At 42.1% G+C, this 24,573-nt stretch overlaps 1 protein-coding gene across 4 annotated transcripts; it reads right to left on the bottom strand.

Annotated features, from left to right (window-relative positions):
• Window positions 1–508: 508 nt before the first annotated feature.
• LOC116945486 (alpha-N-acetylneuraminide alpha-2,8-sialyltransferase-like) lies at window positions 509–24,573 on the bottom strand. 4 transcript variants are annotated; one of them, XM_032959824.2, is made up of 10 exons: window positions 24,216–24,570; window positions 23,625–23,767; window positions 14,918–15,040; window positions 12,096–12,188; window positions 10,217–10,303; window positions 9,465–9,606; window positions 7,830–7,942; window positions 6,782–6,874; window positions 4,203–4,317; window positions 509–3,686 (listed from the first exon to the last, which is right to left on the bottom strand). In XM_032959824.2, exons 2-10 carry the CDS (start codon window positions 23,723–23,725, stop codon window positions 3,291–3,293), a joined length of 1,263 nt encoding a protein of 420 aa, XP_032815715.1. In that variant the 5' UTR covers window positions 23,726–23,767; window positions 24,216–24,570; the 3' UTR covers window positions 509–3,290. The 4 variants fall into 4 exon arrangements, with proteins under 4 accessions (XP_032815715.1, XP_032815716.1, XP_032815718.1 ...); XM_032959825.2 differs by having other exon boundaries at window positions 24,108–24,235; XM_032959827.2 differs by lacking the exon at window positions 23,625–23,767 and having other exon boundaries at window positions 24,216–24,573.

Below are 24,573 nucleotides of genomic sequence, written 5' to 3'. Positions count from 1 at the left end.
TACGTGACTTTACCGAATAGAACCGAAGAGTAAGGCCCAGAACCTTGCACAAGGGGTGGTGTTTGCCAATGTACCACGCCTTTGGCTCCAGACGGCTAGTGATAGCATTGTTCCAGGTACGGTACTCAGTCTATCGTTTGTCAGTATTACTGTTCCCCTGAATCTAATACACTCCATTTTACACAGCAATGAGGTGTGGAATGTTGAATTCATCTAGCATTACATGCTGCTGAGCACCAGATGTCTGAGTAATTTAACCTCCAACTGTAACCGAGTAAAATATATTTTCACTGCGTAAATGCAACGTGACTTTTAAGTCACGAGTACTTTCAACGAATGATTTACAATCTTAAATGATAACCAATGACGCCACGAACCAGTGAAGTTATTAAACGTGTTGCACAAGACTTGACCCAGACTCTACCTTACACAATAAGCTTAGATTCACTCACCAGCTTAACAGTATTTACTCTGATAGAAAATAGAACACGACACGTTTCTCAATGAGAACCGTTGAAAACATTTTTATTCCAAAAGACGCCAATACCTAACACGTTCATTAGTCCACATGACACAATGCCCCTTTCACTGAAGATCATGTGACCACTTTCACAGCATTTAATGTCGTTTTTTGTTATGTCTTGCAAACTCAATCTCCATGCGTCTCATGTATTACATTTAAATTGTTTTGTTTAAAAAAAAGGTTTGGGTTATGCATGTTGCTATGTACAGCATCTGGAGATGCTTCTAGTTCTCATGCTGGGTAAATTAAATTATTAAAATGAGATGCACAACGTGTATATCGATGCAGTGCAGTACATTTTCAATGACTTTCGCTTAAACGCAGTATTGGAGCTGATACATTCCAAACCAAACAAGCGCCACCAATTGTTCAGTTATCTTGCAGTCGGCTACAGCATTTTAAACACGCATCTGCAACTGTAAGAATTAATGTTAAAGAGGACTTGTATCACCCCTGAATCCACCACTCCCGAGCCATCTGCAGTCTGACCCTTACCTGACACCATGTTCCGCACTGGTGAACTTGTATAACACATACAATCCAGCAAACAAGTAACTCTTGCCCACAGTGCGGCCGATGCTTCCACTCAAGGGCTGGGCTTTCCATCGTATGATGGAAAGTCGAAAACGAAGAGAAAAGTTGTATAATAATGGGTTGATTACAATAACGTGGATTTTTTTTCTGTCAGAGGAAAAACACATCGACTGACTGGTAATTGTATTATACTTTCTGGTTCTTTCGGTAAAGTCACGTAGATAGAAAAATAAAATAAAACACGACGTTTCGGTCGCAACACAAGCATCCGTCTTCAGGTGTGAAAACAATTATCTGCTGTTGTGGCTTTATATAGGCACGGGAGGGGAGAGGGGGGAAGTTTGGCTGTGGGAGTTCACAGGGGAGAGGGTTTGTGGCGTGCATGGACGGGTCGGGCTAGAGAAATTAGCAAGTAAATGGACTTGTAGTACAAGTCGTAATCGGACGACGACAACCGGGTGGGTGAGTGAAAATCATAGCAGTCAAAACTTGACGTGGTTTATCACATCCTTCCAATGATTGCTCAATCTGAATCCATCTTCTCGATTGAAGTTTTGTCTGTGTTTGTATATCTGGATGGCTTCATGAACAAATCTCTGAAGGTGGCCCGAGGGTTTGCAGAGCACCTTGGTCTCGGATAAAACAATGTCACGTGTGCCCACAGCGTTGAAACAATGATCCGCCACCGCCGAGGAGTTGGTACTGCCGTGTTTGAAATCTGCTTTGTGTTCGCGAACCCGGTCTGAGACACGTCGCTTCGTTTCACCAATGTTACTGCTGCCGCAGACACAACTCAGCTTATAGACACCAGGGCATTGCATGTCCGGAATCGCATCCTTCACCGATGGGATCAAATCACGGATTGTGTACTGTATTGAACCGAACTTGAATCTTGAGTTTGTTTAAGATTTTGGCAATCCTTTTGGTGACCCCTGCTATGTATGGTAAGGTGATGGTTTTGATTCGGTCCTCAGATGGTTCTCTACCCATGGTTGGGGATGCAGCTCTATGGATTGCGCGGTCGGAATATCCATTCCTCCTGAGAGCCTGGCATGTGTTCAAGCTTCAAATCAAGATTATGTATTATTTCCCGAATAAGGCCAGCTGGCCAAATTTTAGTGTTTATTACCTCTCAGTGATGAAAAAATGCATTTCATTTTTAAATAAACTTGTTGTGCATCAATCTCGGGTTAGGCAGAGCAAAAATGAGTGAGGCTTTCCCCCACTTATTACCGTCTCCGAGTTGCTGCGAGATCAAGATATGTCCCTTTCTTCACAGAAATCTACTTATATATCACATTTGGTAAGACAGTGTCATGTAAAATAACTTAAGGCATTTGACAAAAACAAAAAAAACCTAACAAATCCCTCCACCTAAAATCCAATACTTCGAGCATTTTCATATGGTGACAATGTTTAAATACTGTGTACAGACAGTACTGTGGTATGGTTGCACAAAATCATGAATTTGAAATTAATTTAGCTCTGTCAATTTAATCATAACGGAAGCAGCCTCATTCAATTATTTGCGGGCAGAGATGTATAATTAATAAATACGACTTTATCGAATGCATCATGAGCAAATAACTGATGTTCCTGCAAATATTGTCCTCTATTCATGAGACATCGCATTCATGCTGATCATGTGTGGAAATCACTTAAAATCCCACAATACCATGGCGGCTGGGTGGCTCAGAGGTCAGACACTGAGCGGGTTCCACTGAGATCTTCAGCTTGAATCCGGTTCAGCTGTCTCTAGGTTCTCAAGTGTACCGAGTCAATGGTGTCAACCGGGTCACCAATGACTCCACCAAAATTACAACAAATTACACTTGGTACTTAATTTGGTTATAATTAAATATATCTGTAATGTAAAAAGATGCATTGACTTTGTCTTAGAAAAAGCAATCTCAACAGAGTATATTGGAAAGAGTCAACTCCTGTGTTAGGGATACAAAAATAATTATTTATTCATAAGTCTTAGGAAAAATTTCTTCCATAGCCACTCTGACAAGGGGACGCACTGTTATTAGAATTCCAAATGGATTCTTCATCTTTTGAAGAGACACTGGGAGAAAAAAATATCTTCCAAAAATATATTTTAAAAAACATTGAAATACAATGATTCCAAACTCACTGTGGCAAGTATGAGCAATATGCCCCATTGTTACGCGAGTTACGTTAAAAGTATTCAAAACAAATTTCAGCGGTTGTTGCTACATGAAACTTTGCATTACACCGCACAGGCGCCCAGCTGGAGACGGATGATGCCATTGGTGTGCAGCCTCAGCAGGTGTGCAAATTCCATCTTGAGATCGAAGACTTCCTTGACCTTTGATTCCTGGCTGCTTTGTTCAAAGTAGCTTTGCTGGACGGTCACGATGGAGGTCCTGGACCTTCTGCCCCGGCGACCACGGCGACTCACCGACGCAATTTCCATGGGCCAGAAGCCAAAGAGGTGCACCTCCTCGCAGGCTTCCAGGGCAGCGCTCGTCATGTGGAGGCCCGCGGAGAGGTACTTGGAAGCAAGGCCTTGGTGGTTCCACAGCGCTCTGAGCCCACGTGAGTAATTGGGGTTTAGGAAGAGGATAGACTGCCCTGTGGCAAAGTCATCCATGGTGTAGAAAGCCTGAGAGAGATGTGGGAAAATTTGGGTCAGGAAGTCACATCTGGGGCTGCATAGAGAGAGGTCTGGCATATGAAGTAAATTTCTGGATGCTTCCAATGTTCTTTTTTTTAATTGCTATTTGTCGATCAACAGCTTTCATAATCGCATGTAATATAATGCGCCGTATCCTGGTGTGTCTTACGTGGATGTGGTATCGTGAGTTTATCAGTTACACGACAGGTCCAGATAAAAAGCAAATATTAGAAATTAAAAGAGAGGTTGGGGAGATATTGGGGATGGATGTTTGTTCATCCTAGTACGGATTTGGGATGTATTGAGTAAGCTGAGAATGTTTGAATACACATGGTATATCTCAATAGATATAAAACAATTTAAGCACCTTCTTTTGAGCAGCAGCGACAATGACGAATGTTGTTCATGCTTATTGGCCTGTTGTGAAAACAATTATGGAAACTAGGAATATGAAATATGTCTGAGCCATTGCAGTAGTCTACAATTTCCTTATTCAACCAATACCTTGTAAGCGAGGTTGGTGTGCGTCAAGTGATTGAAGGCAGTGAAGAGGAAGTCACTGCCGTAATTCTGCATGTCTTCCACGAAGTTAATCCTGCTGTCCCTCAGGCCTGAGTACCTGCAACAGCAATATCCGCAGAGTCAAGCCTAATGAAGCAGTCATACAGTAGAGCGACATGTGGGGTGACTGAGAACCAGAGTGCAGAGACACAGAACAGCTCACACAGCAAGCTTGAATCAGTAAAATAGTGCGCACTCCTTCCATGAACGTGGTGACCGAAGAGTAATTAAACAGCCACACGGACACCCTGTGTATGACTGAATCACCCAGAATTTGCCCGATCTCTTCAAATCTCAGCAGCTGAGCAGGCTTGAGCCTGGATGCTTGGATGAGTAACTGCCACATATGTTAGGTCATCGGCGGCCGTAGAGCTGTGCTACGTGGTGGTCAGCAGATGGCAATGCAGTGGCGTCATTGTATCCAGGCAGGGCCGTCCATAGGGGGATGTGGGGCCCAGGGCCAATCACGCCATGTGTCCCCCCCCCCCCCCCCCGTCGCTTTCAAACTAAACAAAGGTTCGTTCATGGCTACATGAACGAATCTTTGTCGATAGCCAGTGGGTTTGCAAAGTACCTTCGTCTTAGAGAAATTTCGTGTGAGACCACCGCATTAAAACAATGATCAGCTACACTCATGCCATCCATATGTATAGACACAGACACAATTTCAACCGAGAAGATGGGTACAAACTGAGCAATCATTGGAAGGACGTTATTAACCAGTTTAAGTCATAACTGGCTGTGATGTTCCCATCCTGCCACCTTCCGATGTTAGTTGTTATTTTCAGCTCTGATTTTTTACATTAAAAGATTTCATTTCTCACACTAACACAGCTACCTCGCGCGCCATCCTCAAGGTTGCTGATCGGCGATCTGCCATTAACACGCTAATCTCTCACATTAACATGTTAATATTCTCACATCAACACGCTAATCTCTCACATCAACACGCTAATCTCTCACATTAACATGCTAATCTCTCACATTAACATGCTAATCTCTCACATTAACATGTGAATCTCTCACATTAACATGTGAATCTCTCACATTAACATGCTAATCTCTCACATTAACATGCTAATCTCTCAGATTAACATGTGAATCTCTCACATTAACATGTGAATCTCTCACATTAACATTCTAATCTCTCACATTAACATTCTAATCTCTCACATTAACATGCTAATCTCTCACATTAACATGCGAATCTCTCACATTAACATGCTACTCTCTCACATTAACATGCTAATCTATCACATTAACATGCTAATCTCTCACATTAACACGCTAATCTCTCACATTAACATGCTAATCTCTCACATTAACACGTTAATCTTTCACATTAACATGTTAATATTCTCACATTAACACGCTAATCTATCACATTAACATGCCAATCTCTCACATTAACATGCTAATCTCTCACATTAACACGTTACTCTCTCACATTAACATGTTAATATTCTCACATTAACATGTTAATCTCTCACATTAACATGTTAATCTCTCACATTAACATTCTAATATCTCACATTAACATGCCAATCTCTCACATTAACATGCTAATCTCTCACATTAACATGCTAATCTCTCACATTAACACGTTAATCTCTCATATTAACATGTTAATATTCTCACATTAACATGTTAATCTCTCAAATTAACATGTTAATCTCTCACATTAACATTCTAATCTCTCACATTAACATGCTGATCTCTCACATTAACATAGCCACCTTGGCGCGCTCGCTGTGGAGGATGCTCGGTGATCTTACTGTAATATGCTAATTTTTACCTAGCAGCCCTTTGCTTGGTGGAAACCCCACCACCGCCGCAGTCGCTGCTCACCACCTACATTAACACTGGCTGCTGACATTTGGGCAACACCCATTTCAAACCTTTATAAACAGTTGTCTTTAGAAGCTAACCCCTCTTTTCCCGATGACGACCGCTTGTGTTGCGATCGGAACGTCGTAGTTTTTTGTTTTGTTATTTTCTTTGAACCTATCTACGTGACTTGACCGAAAGACCCAAAGAATGACGTTTGTCTTCACTCAGATGCTGCGGGACTGTCCATGCACATCGATGTGGCCAGGGAGCGCTGTGGTATCAGCGTTTGATTCGCAGTCTGAAGGTTACAATTCCGACAGTTAACTCAGCACATTTATCCTCCAAGGTCGATTAAATCAATACCACTTTGGGGGACGTTAAGAGTGGACTTACTGTGGATAGACTGGTCCTTCTCATAGAAATGTAGAATTTCAATTACTGACTCGAATCCACCAATGGAGAGGAGAAACCACCTAGTGCTAATGTGTGCGTGAAGACTGCCATTTGTATCACAATTTGTTTAAGAAAGCAAACTCTGGAGTAGTTTTAAACCTACTGGGTCTCAGCAGATTAAAAAAAAAATGTGCTGCTCAGTAAGTGTGATGACATAAGACATGATAATATGTTTTCAGCCACTTTTTTTAAGAATGGCAATCTTGCTTAAAGGGATTTTATTTCCCTTGCACACATACTTGTTGACAATGAGAGATGGCTTCACAAAAACCAAGTTCGTCTTCTCACCCACGTCCATGCTGTATTTTTTGCTGATGTTTGGCAAGTTACACCTGGTCACAAAACAACAAAAACCAAAGACGTACAATGAATCTAAAGGAGGGACATTTCCTTCACGTTTGGGACTTGCACACACACAAGTGTGATGTGACAAGAAAAGTGATAATGAAATAAAATAAAGGCCTCTTCACTCAAGCCAAATGGGTGGCGTGTTGCTCAAGAGTAGCATGAATCGGCATCAATTTACACGATTGCATAACCTGGCAAATACCATACCGTGATAAAAACAAAACAAACAGTTAAGCGTCAATCAGCATAATTGTAGCAGTAAAATAAGTTGCAGCACATATTTACAGTATGTAGGAGAATGCATGCATCTGACGTGCGATTTTTAGAAAAAATGTGCACCATGCATGCCTGTGCCTCATGCTTCTATAAGAGGTAGCTTTAATCACAGCCATGTGGGTTGGTGAAGAAGTGACCCATACAGATATCATAGGATTTATACGTTGACAGCTTAAAATTAAGTTCTCTTTTTTATCCAGAAATAAACATTGTTATGTGAGACAATGGGCCTTCAGAATATAGCATTGGGGAAATACGTTTCTCACACAGTATGGTGTTACATTACATTACAGCGGTTGGCAACGTCTCACGTATTCAATGAGTCATCATCAACTGGGAGGTTGCACTAAAGACAAATATCGTCGTTGGATCTCAGAAGCCAAGCAGAGTTGAGTCTTGATGGTGCCCAATTGGGTGAATGACCATGCACGCAAAGTTGCTGTAGGCTTTAGGGTTGTGGCATGCAGCAAAGGGGAGTGCATATAAATGTTCTGTTGTAATGTACTTCATATACCCCTATGTCTATTCTCCCTGTCTTCACCAAACCGCACTGACCAGCGTGAAGTGTGACATAAAACAATCCAACGACCCCGTGACGTGGGAAGCCCCTCTACCGGCATTGCTGTGCATTGTGGGTTCAATGAGTGGATTTTAATCACAAACCTCATTATGAAGTCTGACTTATCAATCTCCTTTCCACATTTGCTGTTTAGCAGAAACCCAGAATTTCCCACTACAGCACATGTTTTCATCTTCATTTCAGGTCCAGGAAATGTCTGGAAAAAATAAGAATTACAATGACAAAAAATATTCAGCTTAGGGTTTCACACATCAAAACATGCAATTATGAGAAACAAAGATTTGGAATGTGTTTCATAGAGGTACTGTTATTATTCCCAATACACAATGGAATGACCTCTGTCACCACTCCTCCGCGCAGTGCCGTATCATAGTGCATTTGACGCACCCCTCAATCATTGCCATCATCATCATCACCACCCCTTGTGTGATGGCGTAATCATCCACAGGTGCTGTTGATAAAAAGGTGATTTTATCCAAAATCGTGGTTAACAGGAAGTGCTAATCTGTGGAACAAGTGGTGTTGCAGTGGTTATCAAGCTGCACTAAATCCGAGCTACTCAAAATTTATACCTGGTCACGGCTCACATCATTGCCACGTGCTAAACAGCATGTGGTATCTGAACTGGTCCTGGATCTTCCCCTTCACAAACCCACACACATACCAGTGTGGTGAACAAGACAACCCCATATCCAGCACGGTGAAAGGAGGTCTTCATCCAACAGTGGATTATAATCACAAAAATGTCACCTTGCAATGCGCACATTATACGACTCAGAAGCACGAGGAACCACAGGCAAGTGGAAAGGCAGTAGCCGGGCGATGTGCTGGCACCAACAATTGGCCAAGCTCTCTGGCCTTCTATATATTCAGATGGTTTTAGCCAATTAATTAGTGCTTACATTTGAGAGTGGGCAACACTCTATTCCCATACAGATGGAATAGATGGAGTCCGCATTAGCTGAACCACCTGGTAAGTCAGGGTATGGGAACCTTGACACTGACAAGGAGTTTCACAACATTTGTATGACCCGTCAAACCTCGCCACCACTGTGCTAGATTACCGGCTTGTGCCACTGTCAAATTGGCAAAGTGTTGCAACCTGCAGAAAACAGTAAGAATGATCGGCCCAAACCTCGTGGATATCAGGCGTCACGGATAAAAGGGGTTCTCTAAAATTACATAATTGTTTTGCATCTCAATACAATATATACTGCGATTCACCTGATAACTTAGTTCAGACATTTACAAAATATTAACACAAAACCACTGTCATCATTATGACACTACACCACAAGAGATGCCTCGGGGCTCTAGTCTGCCCATCGACAATTATAATACTATTTGCTGATACACCACTGAACTACCACTCACAAGGGTGGTGAGGGGACAGGACTGTCCCTATTGATCACCCCCCCCCCCCCCCCATACCTCTCTGGGACAGACTGCCCTGGGACTCGTTGATGCTGCCCCAGTTTCCCATTGGACTTATTGGACCACCCCTCCCAATGCATCCCTGTGCTCATCCCCCTTCCCATTTCACCTTCTTCACGAATGTTGCCCCGCACTTGTATAAAGCATTGTGAGATGCGGTTGCATTGAGATGCTACACACATAAAATGTTGCCGGTGTTGTATTACAATTGCATGATGGTGGGCTTAATTTTCACGTGCACATTGGATTGACTGCACTGTGGATATGTCTTCTTGAACAATTACCATTGGAATGATGTTGGTTAATTCAGTTCCAACTGTGAGCTGTGCGTTTCCAATGACGTAGGATATGTTGGAGCCAAGCGGAGAGTTATTCTGCGTCACCACAATGTTTGACGATCCATCCGTGAAGCACTTCATGTAGGTCCTGCACACAGCAGCGCCAGATGTTCACGGTCATTAAGAGGCCACACGTGGTAAGAGGGCTTGAGGTCAGAGGTTATTACGTGGAGTTGTGTCGCCAAACGGATCTCAAAAAGTCACGACATGTTGCTAGATAGTCAATGTACAGTCATCAAATATGTCCCGAGACAATTTACCAGGTATTGCACATTAGCGAACTCATGGAATATCCCTAATACACACCTGAAATTGCTCCTACATCTGCATAATATCCTCGCTAGATTTGTCCTTCGCCGCTTTAACAAAAATAATATTGTCATTGTGGAATTCCAAAAAGTTGCCAGAGCTAGTGATAAATTATCAGAGTTGGCAACACTGATGGAGTGGGAGGGATTGAACCCCCCCAAAATATTTATCATATCCAGTTCTATTACATTCAAATGTTAAGGATGAAGCATTCAACGTTGTTATTATATATATATAACTACATACAGTACAGGTACTGGATATGCAACATGTTTGGGAACATGTGATATCTACCACATTTGGCATGGAGACTAAAACAAAAACTTTAAATACCATACATTTTATCAACTACAATCGTGCGTGTAATGTAATTCAACACACACACTTACTTGTAGGTTTCTTTTTTAGACGCATTGGCCTTCCACCTGTTTTTGTTCACACTGATCGCTTCCTTAAGCAGCGAGTTATCCAGAGAACTAACACACATCCAACGGGGCATGGGTGCAGGTTGGTTCACATGTTCACAAGTTAATTCACGAGGCACTGTCCACAATGCACTGCATCAGAACACCATCATCACAACATCAACGGGCATCAACAGGCTGCTGCCCGCATCGTCATACATGCCAAATTTAAAGAGAGGCCTCAGTGCAACTCTGGCCATGCAACCAAAGCTGTGGACCAAGTAGAAATAACTATAGGCTGCATTCCTTCAACAAAGGAATGGCAAAACTACACAGACTATCCCCTGAAGCCCTCTCGTGGCTAGAAACCTTGACATTGGCATTTAGCTCCTCAATATATTACCACGCGCACGAATAGAACCTTGACAAGTTAGTTCACACATTTTACAAGATAGACCACAAGTTCACGCATCATTTCAGAAAGGTTACAAAGGAGGTTCACGAGTTGTTTTACAAGTTTACAAGTTAGTCTACACATTTTCATGCGTGCCAAATTCCATTTGATGTACTAAATTATCTTCCGGTATAAAACATATTCATAATAATCGTGTGTACAACCTTTTGTCAACCCATTGGATGAAGTCCTCCCCATGAACTACTATACCAGCGTGCCACCTGAAGAATGCTATTATTGTAATTTAAAATAGGGATTTTATTATTTCATCCTATCAACTTAATGCTAAGTGAAACTCTCAGGTGACTATGTTCACATTTTGCTATAAAAAATTTCACATTTTAAGCTCAATCATCAGTGCATTGCATGCAATGGGGTGACCCTGTTAATAGTAATACATTTAATTTAATTCTAACATATTTCTGTACAAAGCCAAAAAAGGCAACCTACTCATGCAATTGTCTCTTGCTGAATTGTCAGTGCTTTGTCAGGTGTATAGACTGTGGCGATATACTTGTGGTTCTGGTCATTTAATATCTTTGTAAGCCTATGTGGCATATTCTGTTGGAAATGTGTACTGTGTATAACTTGCCTCTTTATACTGAAACACTTCAGCAGGATAGTTGAATAATTTGTCAGACAAAAAAAGGACTCAATCCACTACATCAAACTTAGATGTGTCTCCCTGCAAATCATGATCTTATATATTCCCACTAAATTAGGTCCATGCAGAACTGTGTCATGAATGGTTTGCACATTACAGTGCCCTATCCCTGTTCTAGTTGGCTAAACATGTGCAAACATCAGTCTTGAGGAGGATTTTTCCTATCACTTGGATTCAAGTCCTCAGAAACGTTTTTCACTTCTCATATGTATGTACGTTGAACTTATTTCGCACCATACGTAGCCAAACGTATGTTGCAACTACAAATCCATAATTCTGGACGTACAAACAATTGTTAAAATCCATAATCTATGTTGTATGTATGGTGAACTTCTTTTGCACCGTAAATAGCCGACGTGCCAATCAGAGGTGCGGGGGAAGGACAACAAACTAAACACAAAAAGCAGTTTCAAAGAAATTAGTTTTAAATCTAGATTTAAAAGGGCATAGCTCCAGTGGCTGCAGAAGCACATCCGAAAGCGAGTGATGCAGTGACCATCTTTGTTCGATGGCTAGCCAAAAGCTACTTTATCTAAACATGTGAGGATGTTTTTTTCGTGTGAACACACGTGTATCCCATCATTGCAGGTTACCTCCTTCAAGAAGGCCTTTGCCTTAACATAAACTGTGAAGAAACATCTCTGCCTGTGTGTAATCACATCCACTGTTGCAGAGGTTGATTCTGAGGGCCTGCTTCGGAGGTGCAGCAGGAAGCGAGGGTAATGTGATATGCTTATGTGTGGCACCTTTTAGGGAGCGCTATGGGTTTTAGAATGAACTCGGGTCTTGTACACGAAGTCACAGATTGCACGCGGACGATCTTTTTGGCTCGTCTCACACTGAAAGAAACAAAAGCGCCTTTTTTCAAACAGCAAGCCAAGATAAACCATGTCTTTGTAATGCTGCATTGGCAGCAGTGCACAAGCACAAATAACACAAAACACTCAACACATTCCTTAATAACACTGCCTCAATGTTTATAATAGGCAACGTTTCAGGCAATGGCCCCTCTTCACAGCTGTATTCCTCTGACCTCACTATGTGCTGTGAAGAGAGCCATTGCTAAAAAAACGCCAACTACTTGATTGTATGCTTTCATTTTTAGGCAAAATAAACATGTAGATTATTATTGTGTATTACAGGTAAACACATCACAAAGACAAGAATATGTAGTGGTATGTTTTATAAGAACTGTCTTGAACCATATTACATGCATGTGCTTTATCAAACATACTATAATGCCGAAGGTTTATCTTCCTGTTAGCGTGCAAAGTGTTGAAGTCTGGCCTGATGAGGCGTTACGGTTAGGACTGTTGCTCTTGGCTCATGATTATTAAAATAAATATTGTTTATTTAAAAAATAAATCAAAGTTAGCGATTAAAAATTTTCATAGCTCGTAAAAAAGTCCCACACCTATGAGTTCTCATTAGAAGCTGTCAAAGTACAAAACCAGGCCGACTCTGGAGAAATCCAATGAGCTATTTTCACAGATGTCCAGTAGGGGCGGATTAGAACGTTACAACAGCAAAGAATAAAAAAAACAGGAATTCAAAGTATAGGAAGGGTAAACATCACTAAAAATAAATACGTTAAATAAAGTATATAAGTACAAATTGTATAAGGAGACCAATTCCGAAGCTTGGGCCAGGCAGTAAAACAACAGAAAAAACAGATCCAGATCACACCAAGACAACACACAGTCCCTCAATAAAATTGCACGTAAAAAATCGGTAAGGATGAAAGTTACAAATGACATTGGCAAATGCAGTCGTATCCAGCACTAATTTTCTGCTTCAGGTTATTTTTTTGAAGATTTACGAGGTTCTTCCAAAACGTTGCTGCTGCAACGGCAAAGGCTTTGTCACCTATTAATGTCCTTGGGATAGTTAAAAGGCAAATAGATGGACGACTCTAGTCATTTAACATCATGACATTTTACAAGCGGATGATGGCCTATTGAGACTGAGTCTTCATTTCCCTGTGAAAGGAGCGCAAGAGACACATCGGTCATTGTTCAAAGAAAAGAAAGCTATAGTTAAGGTCAGAAATTTTATCAAACAATAGTTGATATTGAAAATTAGAAGATGCAGGCCAAGCTGAAAGAAATCACATTAAAGGTGTTAGAGACAGTGTCAAACACAAACAGATTAAAAGAAGTTGCTGATTGAAATAGGGAGCTAGAGCATGGCATTGTCCTCTTCATTTGTGAGAGATCGTGGCAAGAGGAATTCTAAGAAAACCGGTTTATAACCAGTTAAGAATTGCAGTGGCACATACGTTCAGTGCATGACATCTGACACAACTGGTTTAACCACGAGACTCGGTGGAGTCATTGAGAAAACATCAATCCATAGGGCGAAAAGCAATTGGCTTGAGTTGCATAATACCAGAGAACGAAAAAAAGAACCAAAGTACAAATATACAAATGCACAAAAGCAGTAAAAGAGATGTTAAATAGGGCCAATAGAATATGGAGGAGAGGACTGCATTTGGTAGAGAATAGTAGCCACGGCCGTGGGATTGGAATAGAAATGAAACGTCTACATTTTGAGGGCTGCTTTTTTCTGAACATTCCATGCAATTGTAGCTTTTCAGAATGTAAGTTATCTTGAGGGAACACCAGTGTAGGGCAGGTGTTGCAACGGTGACATTGTTACCATCGGGCAACTCATAGAAAAGAGCTGGGAATATATTAATTAACTTTTATTTAGATTTATACCAGTTGAGTAAGCATACAATTCTGTATACTTTTAAAGACCGAGGTAAAAAAATAATAATTGCGGGCAAGATAAAGCAATTGCTTAACAATGTTCATGATGTGCCTTAGGCTTGGTGTCTTGTTAGCAGTGGTGGGTGTACATCATTGACAGTGGAGAGGTCTGCCACTCATTTCTTCGAAATGCACTGGAGCCTGATTCACATCGTAATTGTTCTCTAGCAGATGGATTATCTGGCCTTAAATTCTGTACCGAGCTACACATTCCCATGGCTCTATGTGTATGTGCTTGGATGACATCTGTAAAACAAAGTGAAAACTTCTTCCCATTGACACGGGTGTAACCTCAAAGTATCTCTTTGCTCTATTGATGTGAAATGATGCACCAACACAATCTGAATAATGGTTAACCACTTGTTCATCCCCACTCTTGCTGCTCACAGTTAAAATGTTTTCACCGTTGCGCTCGGAATTGGCAAGAATCTTCCTATATTTCCGATATTTTATTGGCTCTCAGTGATGTAATTGATTTTATAAGAAATGTTACTTTTCTTTTTATCATAAACAAATTATAACAAAATAAACTTTGCACCATAGACAGGGTGAATATACAATACATGGAGAGCAACATTCTCAATGTCCATAAAATATCAAATGCTACAAAACAGCACTTGTAAAGCAGTGTTGTGATGTCGATAACATTCATTAAAAGATAATTGCCATGACAGCAGGCTACTGCGTGTGGGCTCCGGTTGTGTTGCATAAGCTCAGCCAACGTTGCTAGGATGGAAATGAACAGATGAGGCTTACCCTTTCCTTCTGTGCTCGCAGTACGAACATGCTCAGCTCACCTGTTTCTCGGTCTCATGTGCCTCCTTGGTGGTCGATTCTCCGTTGCCACGTTTTGGTTTTCCGATGTATGGTTGGAGAATAATTTGAGTGTTGAAACGTTCATATTATGCGATTTCATGTGCCTGTTAAAAATGAAGAGGGCAGCATACATTTGCGAATTATAGAACAGCTGTATCAGGCCATTAGCAATCACAGTAATACTTTACAGCCCTTGGTCAATCCACTGCTGCAATCCAAGTTCTTTCCATGCTGTATCGGTCATGGGGTTTGTTCGACTGTACTTTACTGCGCTGGTCAATGTGTGTCGGTGGAGTGAGTGGGAAATCAGTCACGAAATGAACTATTTACAATAAATGCATTGCACAGGACAATACTGATTTGTTTATAATTACTGGACAGCACGAGATTCACATGAAGAACAGTCATAATTTACCCATCTAGATTGTGTTTTGCTTCTGACAACACCACAATCACATTCAACTCTCTTCCCATTTACATTCCATCAAGAGTCACACATTTGTTGGTTTCAGAGGAGCTGTTACCTGTGACTTCCCATCCACCAATCCTTTTATCTGCAGCACGAATTGATACTCCAAAACTCCTGTGATGTGTGGCTAGATTTGTACAATTAGTCACAACATTTCCGTGGATAAGAATTTCCACCCAGCAGTGGTCGTACGGAATATCCTCTAAATCAGTGGTCATCAACCTGGCATGCACGCACCCCCTGGGGGTATGAGACGCCCTTTCTGAGAAGCAAAGGGTGCACTGCAGTAAAGGTTAAGAACCACTTCTCTAAGTTCATCCAGCTAACTGCAATTGCCATGGATAAAAATGCGTATGATGCCAACAAGTATTGAGATTATCATTCTTATGCTGCTGTGGCTGATGCTGCTGATGATGATGTGATTTATCCAGAGTCTCAAGACACTTTGTCAGGAAAGTACTAATTTGGAATGCTTGACAAGTGAATGTTTGAGGAGGATTTTGTACATGGGAATACCTGGAACAAACTCATGCATATAAGGCGGTGACACTAAAAGGTCCACACAGATATGTTCACGTACACACTTGCTGAACACTACCATCTCCCTCCCATCGGGTTTGGCAGGGGGATGTCATCGGCCAATGCTCACTGGCGCTGCAGTGTATGTGCGGATCAGACTACAGTGATGGATGGCAGCCAAAGAAGAGAATGCACCCGAGGGGATGGTCACAAGTGAACGACATTGACAGAGCCATCCCAAGGGTATGATAAATCAGGGTGATTGCCCCGGGCCCCACGTTTTGGGGGGGGGGGCTCACTATGATGTTACGGTGTCAGATGTAATACTACCAGTTTTATTTGAAGGCTTCGGGGGGCATGATGGTATTTGTCCCAGGCCCCGCAACCCCGCTATGGACGGCCCTGACTATTGATTTTGGCATTGCAGAGTTATGAGGGATGTTGACAGCATGGGGCGGTCTTTTTCCAGCAGTCGATAAATATTGGCGAATCATGAAAATATTTTGTAAATGAAGATTGATGATGATGATCATAAGATGGTGATGAAGATGATGATGTAATTCTTTCTGCTGCTGCAGTCTCCATTAACTGCTGCAACCATGACATAAAATACAGGAGACCCATGAATATCGTTGGGGTTATGTGGTTCTTGAAAATGCCGTGAAAGCCAAACGCGCAATATTCATTACGTACGTCTTACCTAAATATTGGGGTTGGGTACACGACAACCAAAAACAGACAGCATCACAATTGAAATAAGTACTGTGCTGTATGCAAATTTTTTTTTCAATAAAAATGTAAAACCGGATACGAAAAACATTCCTAGACAATGAATAGAAATAGAAATACTGAATAAATACTGTACCTATCAATGATGATGATGATCCAAAGCAGGGGTGTGTGTTTTTGTCTGCGAGTGGGGAGCGGTAGTGCTAAGATTAGCGCGCTGCGCTACGAACTCGGTCACCCGAGTTAGATTCCTGCTGACGCCCAACACCAGTGGCGATTATCCGAATCGGTCCTGGGCCTCCCCTAAGTCGCCTCAGCCTCAAATAAGCGAACGATAAACCCGCGAGATTCAAGGGTGTCCTGTACTACCCCACCACGCTGTGCCACGGCACTACACGGCACGCGACATGGCACACCACACTACACCACTTCACTACACGACCACACTACACCACCATACTACACAACGACACTGCACGGCACACTATAATACACAATCCTACGACACAACCACACTACATCAATGCATTACATGGCACACAACACTACACCACCACACTATGCCATCACATTACACCACCAGTCCACACTACACCAACCCACTATGCCTCCACACTACAAATCTCTTCCCCAACCATCCGCCGCAATGCTGCAACCATCCGGAAATTCCTGCAAATCGAGGAAAACAGTCGCGTTCCCGTTCATCAAGACCTCAATAACGTCCCTCGTCATCGTTTGAAGTCACTCAAGACCTTTAGGACCCATGCGCTTAACTCTCAACAATGCGAATTCAACCGCGACGAAGCCTGGAGAGTTGAATGGAGTTCAAAATAACTCGCAAACAAACATCTTGTAAAAGACCCAACGCAGAAGAACCCTGGGTTTGATCTTCCACAAAGCGCATGGTCCCCCCTTAACCGTATCCGCACAAACCATGGCAGATGCACAAATGGAAAATGTAAAACTCTTTGGTGTGCAACTGTGGTCATCCAGAACAGACCATACAACATATAACAACGCAATGCCCGATCCACAAATACGAAGGAGACATCACAGCGATACACTCCGCTGCTCCTGACGCGGTTATCTGACTTGACCACCTGGATGTGAAATTGTAGTTGATGCTGTGCATCTACATCAGCCATACGAAAGAAAAAGATCACACTACACCACCACACTACATGGCACACCACACTACACAACCACCACAATGAAGCTCTTTTGCCTAATCCTATCATGTGCAAGATTTTGTGGAAAAGACACGCAGACATGGCTGCCTTTGTGCATAGAATCAATCCCATTATCTGTGAATGTTCACAAATGGGTGGCGTTGCATGTTAACTTGATGCTACTATGTTGTGGGTAAGAGTGAGTAGAGTAATAATTTTCGACGATAATAGGATGAGAGAACTCCTCTTTTCAATGGATCTGCTCATCCGTGAAGGGTATCCGCCACCTCAGCACGGTTAACAGGGCCCCCGCTGAAACAGTGAGGACAGTGCGAGTGTATAACGCGAATGCCTGCATCATGCCTGGTGGTACACGGCACAGTATTGTCTTGGCTCCTGTGCAGCAAGAATACTATAACCAAAGATGTCCAAATATGTCCTGATGTTGTGTTTGTGTTACATCACACCACCAACCGTGGGATCCACTTATTTTCCCATGGCCAAGTATCACTGCATTTGTCTAAAAACAATACTTTTCTGCCCAAGTGTGGGAGGACTCTCCCATGTTTTAACGCAGTCACCTCCGATTAGCCCGGTTGGCCACGTTCAGTGTGAAAGAAGTTAAAAGTCCATATGTACAACTAAAATAGGATGATGTTCGCAAACAGCAGTCAGGCAGAGTGGCGTTATTGATATGTAAAAACTAAAATAGGATGATGTTCGCAAACACCAGTCAGCCAGAGTGGCGTGAGCTTTCCCGTGCTGGTATCCTCAGAAATCCTAAAAAGTTGCCAATCACCAAAATGTTAACACGTGGGTTGGGGCATTAATAACCCAAACACTGCTCTGCACAAGAGACATGGCCATCACAGCCGATAGCTATGAAAATAATAGGAAAGCTCCACCCTCTCCTGCTAAAAATCCAAAGCGTGACGGCACAAGTTGTCTTGGTGAGGTAGCCGAGTGGTTTGGTTGTCGGAGCGGTGACCTGGCACTGCTGACTGGTGTCCCCTGACTTTGAATGCAGGAAGCCACCTGTGACTTTTGAGTTATGTTAAACATCCAGATTTAAGACCACGCAGCTTGAGTAATTGTTGGTGCTGGTTAGGACTGCCTTCCCGCATTGTCTGCAGTTTCCTGCACCTCTAAATCATTCCCTTCCCTGAGAATGAACTCATGCTATGCGTGTCATAAACTCTACATGATGACTATGAACTGGGTTTTAAAATGTAGTGAGTTGATGGTCTCAGTCCAGTAAACAATGACTGCATACGAAAACAAAATCATTATTACATTTATTTCTGCACTTAATTTGGCCAAATTCCAGGTGTAAGAGTGAAATTATGTAAGGTTTTGATTTAAAGCTTTCGTGACTGCAGGGATTCATATTCTTGGTTCTTTCGGTAAAGTCACGTAGAAGGGAAACAATAAAATAATAAAAATAATTTTTATTGTTTTATATTTGTATTATTTTATTGATTCCCTTCTACGTAACTTTACCGAAAGAACCAAGAATATAATTACGTAAGGTTGTTAATCGAATAACTTTAACCTCAGTGGCAGAGTGGGTAGTAAAATGCTGTTCCATACTGTATGGACCAGGTCACCTTGAAGAGATCTCAAAAAGGTAGTTAGTTCTGTATTTTGTGCTACCTTCGGCTGTTAGCGTAATACAAAGGGTTTCACTGCTCTGTAAGAAATGTGAATGGACATTTCATTGCATTACATGATGAAGTACAATCAGGGTAAAACGGGAGGAAATAGAGCAATAAAAGAAAAAGAGACCTCTCTCAGTTTGTGTTGGTGATGTAGAGTGCCCATCTTCTCCATCTCGGATAGCTACATGGCAGCCTGCGGTATGAACGGAGCCACACCAAGTTTATCTCTCACTACCATGCACTACTTGTGCCCTGGCCAGCAAGAACGCTAAGCTGAATTTAGTTGAGAAATCAGCCTTCCCTGAAAATGTGTCTCCAGTCAACTTGACACACACAGTAGCATCCCATTCTCGGAATCCCCTTCCTCACTCTTATGATTCTCTCTTACCCGCCATATTTCATTATCCGCTTTTAATTCCATGGGTCCAGACATGTCAGTACCACCTGAGGTGGAATTACATGAGGGGTGCCAACTTCTCTATGTGGCCCACAACAGTGAATCACGTGATAACCTGGCAATAAAGTGAATGGGGTCATCACACGATTCACTCGTATTCGCCGATTAAACACATCGCTGTAACTAAGGTTTTGCCACCTTAGGTGGTGCCGATTATTTGCTCTAGCCCTTGGACTACTTCCTTTGAATTGCCTCCATCTAGTGCCTATAATTGTGCAATGGATAATATCTCTTATCGCTACTTTAGGCTAAAATTCGCAGTGGTTTAAACCACGTATTAAGTATCACTCTTCTTTCGTGAATGTGTCATTAAACCCGCGACCACCCGACACAGCTAATTATTAAGGTTTGTCACTTAAACAGAACATGCCAATTCGCTGCTAGTACAACACACTGGTGTGTTGGTGAGCAAATCCACAGCATTTACAATTTACATTTGTGGATTTACTCTTCAACACAGCGGTGTACTGTACTAGTAACGAATTGACATGTTCTGTTCACGTGACAAACCTTACTTAATTAGCTGTGTCGGGCAGCGGCGGGTTTAACAACACATTTATATTTACGCGATCTAACCCAAAAAAACATATTATGGATGACATTGGTCGCGACAGCCTACGTGTTAAACTACCTAATAGCACTTAAAATTCTGGTTTCAGCAACAATGTACACATGCAAATAGAATAAACAGAATTTTTGCCAAAAAATCTACAAATTTAATCAGAGATTAAAATCAATAGTAAATAAAAAAATTTTACCCTTGCATGTTTATCATGAGAAAACACGATTTCAACATGCTTTCTAAGACTTGGAATGCACCCTCAGCTGTGGCTATCCCCGCTGGCAACCACCTCTACAAGCATGGAGCTCACTCTGCAGGCAGGCAGTAGGAATTTCCGTCGTCTCTTTAACCTGACTTTACATTTTTTTACCATAAACTCCACAAAAATGTGACCTCTTACGAGCAGCTCTCCACTAACCCCCCACTGCTCTCTCAACGCTGTTTCCTACGCTCCCCACCAAAACCAAACTCAAAAGTGTGTGCCTGACTTTTATGATGTTAACACAAGCTTACGCCTCTGCTGCTTTCCACATGCATGGTGACGATCCATGTAATTCTATCTTTACCACCTCTGTGTCACTTTATGAACTCCATGCATCCTTCTCAATTGTAAAGGACGTCGAAGGGTGATCCTTATTCGGCAGTCATTGAAGTCGTTACTCGCAGCTAAGCATCATTTTCCCGGTTTCATATGAGCTGGTCGCTGTATCTGACTGATTATGATTGATTGTGCGGGGCAACCAGTAACAATCAATGGTCTGTTCGACGAGCGAGCATGAGATTGGCTTGCGAGCTTATATGGGAATTCACGGGAGTTCTTGAAAGGGTAACGACTAAAAGAAGCTTTGGGAGCATGGGGGCCAGGAGAGTATTTAAGGGACAGGCAAGGAGAACTCGAGGTCTTTTGAAGATCTCCCTACACGTGGACTGTTGTTAAATAAAACACCTGCTGCACTCTTAATATCATCTCTGGCTCATTTCTATGTCCACACTCGATCTCGTTATCTCCAACACTCTATCGGACTCGGCTTTGTATGGGACACACACTTTTGACTTCTAAGCTTATGAACATTGGCGCCATCACTCTACCCTCGAATTCACCTGTCACTTTGAGTGATGACTGCTTCATTTGACAACTCCTTCCAGACACGTCTCGTTCACGTCACTGCTCCGACATTCTGCTTATTTAGTCTTACCTTAATGAATCAACAAAAACTAATTCCACCTTGTCTACTGCTGTGAATGATATCGCCTCTACAAAGACTTGTAACTTTTTTAGATCCACCTTGAATACGATCACACATTTGTAAGAAAAATACAATTAGTTTTAGACTTGAGCGAAGACGAGTCAGCTGTGCCGAGTCCACATCAGACTCAAATGTGCTGCCCGCCCCATGTTCATTGAATGACCTCGTAATCAGTTGGCAGAAGAGTAATAGACAAGGGATAGCAATGTAGTAATGAAAGGGAAAATGTACACTTACATATTTATACAGTGAGATTAAAGCTGGAAACAAAGAATATAAATGTTAGTGAGGTCATAATATACAGATGAGACAGCAATATCGTGAAATGAGAGAGATGTCGACAAGGGAGATTATAGAAAAGAGATGAATACGATGCAATTGTAGTGATAAAATATAGTAAGATAACGTGATTATAGAAATATTCAGACACAATATCAGGTAGGAGATGCATTTACATGAGCTAACAGAGATATCATGGAAATGTGTTATTCAAGACGTACAGTGAGGTAAAAAAGTATTTGATCCCCTGCATTTTTGACATGCATTTTTATGGATTTTGTTGTTGTTATTCTGTCTCTCACTGTTCAAATAAACCTACGATTAAAATAATAGACTGATCATTTCTTTGTCAGTGAGCAAACGTACAAAATCAGCAGGGGATCAAATACTTTTTTTCCCTCACTGTAGACAGGTGACAGAAGATACATTCAGGTGAGATATAAGGGAGAGGTGGTAGAAGAGAGATGCCCTCAAATGAACAAGACAAAATAAGTGAGAGAGATGTGGTATGAATGATCGCTGAAATTGACAATTATCACTGCGTGTTAGGCAATCTTTTGAAACACATTCCGGGTATCTATAGGGCAAGTCCCTAACGGAACACAACTTTGTTCTCAAGTTGTGTATTTATATTGGATCATCTCTACGAGAGATAAAGTGACCACCTGTTACCGACACACAGCACTAACTATAAATGGATCTTTGAAATCAAGGCCGTAATTATAATATATATTGGAGGGACACATCCCCCCCAATATTCAAATATGCTCAAAATGTCCCCCCAATATATTGCTATTAAAAAAATTGCTATGCTATGTAAATAAAAAGAACAATTTCCTAAACCTCGGCCACAATATCTGGACTTGTCTTCATATAAATCAATGCATAGATTTCTGTTTATATGATTGTGGTTATGGTTGTACTTGATTAATCCCTAATCTCTGCCATTACATACAATGAAATAAGAAATGGTAACAAAAAAGTTAAAACAGAGTAATGTAATACAATATACACTATTAGACATTATTGTAAAAAAAAAGTCCATCTCATGTGTTAGTGATTTTTAAAATATTTTAGGCAGGAAATTAGTTTTCAAATTTAGATCTTTATTCTGGGTTGGGACCCCCAGACACCCTGAGAGATTTGGTCCCCCCCAATGTTGACCCCATGGCTACGGCCTTGTTTGAAATGACTCTCATGTGCGTCCGTCACTTCAGTGGTGCTCCAGAAGGTCACTTTATAGTGTCGCCTTTCTTTCGGATTCTCATCGCAAAAAAACCACACACAATGTAACTGGTATTGGGACAGACATCTCGATGCTGATTATTTACCTGTAATTGACCTGTAAAATTACTTAAACTGTAAAATTACTTTCAATATAACTGACCTGTAAAATGACTTAGTCGGGATTACACACAGCAACATCACGCTCGACTGCGAAAAGCTTGGCATGACCCTCATGACAAGGAGGCTTAAGACTCAGCGAGGCATTCCTGAGCAAACAAAGCCTGATGATCAGCAACAATAAATCTACGCGTTGCTTTTAACCTATGACCATCTCCACGTGCTCTGACCACACACGGGTGGGTGCCCAGTCACCTGGAGGGGGTTAGCTCCAGTCGGATGATCTCTTTCATGAGCACGAGCACCAGCAGGGTCAGTCCCACGCTGAGCAGGAGGCGCACGTGAAGGCGAGCCATGCCAGCCGAGCTTCGCCGAGATCCTTATAGCAGTGGCGAGAGCTACAGAGAGAGAGAGACAGATACTCAGCTGTGTACTGCAGACTGGAGCCTCGCAGAGTACGGACATGAACAAAGCTGTAGACTCACGACTCCTAGACGCACAGCTAGACAATGAACTCGGCTCTCGACTATAATTGAACGAATTAGACGACACGGCTGTAGGATGACACGTCAGTGACAGAGCTATCGACTATACCCACACAGCATAAAAAAATCTGCCGGAGGTTATGTGCTCGCGGCAGAGACAGGCACTCGGCTCCAGACTCACAGCGCCGACTCGTCTCTAAATTCACGACTGGACCCACAGCGGAGAGACAAAGGACTCGACTTTTAGACTCACAACTCTTGGCACGACGCTCGATCCGCTTGTAGCAAGCAGCAGCAGCAGGGAGCGACTTGTGCCAGCCGTGCCGTTGCTGCACAGAGCAGTTGTGTTCAGGTGTGTTACCTGGACCCCTGCGTGCCGTGATACGTCGCGTCTCCGCCTCCTGTACCTTGCGCTGATGTTACAGTTATGAATATGTAAACGAATTACGTAAGCGTCGTTCATTCATCAGTGATGGGTGCGTTTTCTCGACGCAAATCGCTTCATCGCGACATTGTGTTTCCTCTCGAAGAAGACGGAAGTTGTTGCCCGGGTGCACGTTGAGCAATGCTTATTCGCGGGTTCGGAATGTTTAAAGTGTAAAGAGACACTCTCGTGTGGGTGGGGAGGGAGAGATTGTGAAATTCCTCGTGGAGGAAACAGTACAAACTGGTTTTACGCGGCATCGGGGTAGGTAGGAGGTTGTCGTCGGGCTGCTGAA

The sequence above is a fragment of the Petromyzon marinus genome, chromosome 24 (assembly GCF_048934315.1).
Source record: "Petromyzon marinus isolate PM22_M1 ecotype Great Lakes invasive population chromosome 24, UKy_Petmar_22M1.pri1.0, whole genome shotgun sequence".
Classification (NCBI taxonomy): Eukaryota; Metazoa; Chordata; class Hyperoartia; order Petromyzontiformes; family Petromyzontidae; genus Petromyzon; species Petromyzon marinus.
Note: the sequence above shows the minus strand (reverse complement) of the source record. Positions and strands in the feature narration are given on the sequence as shown.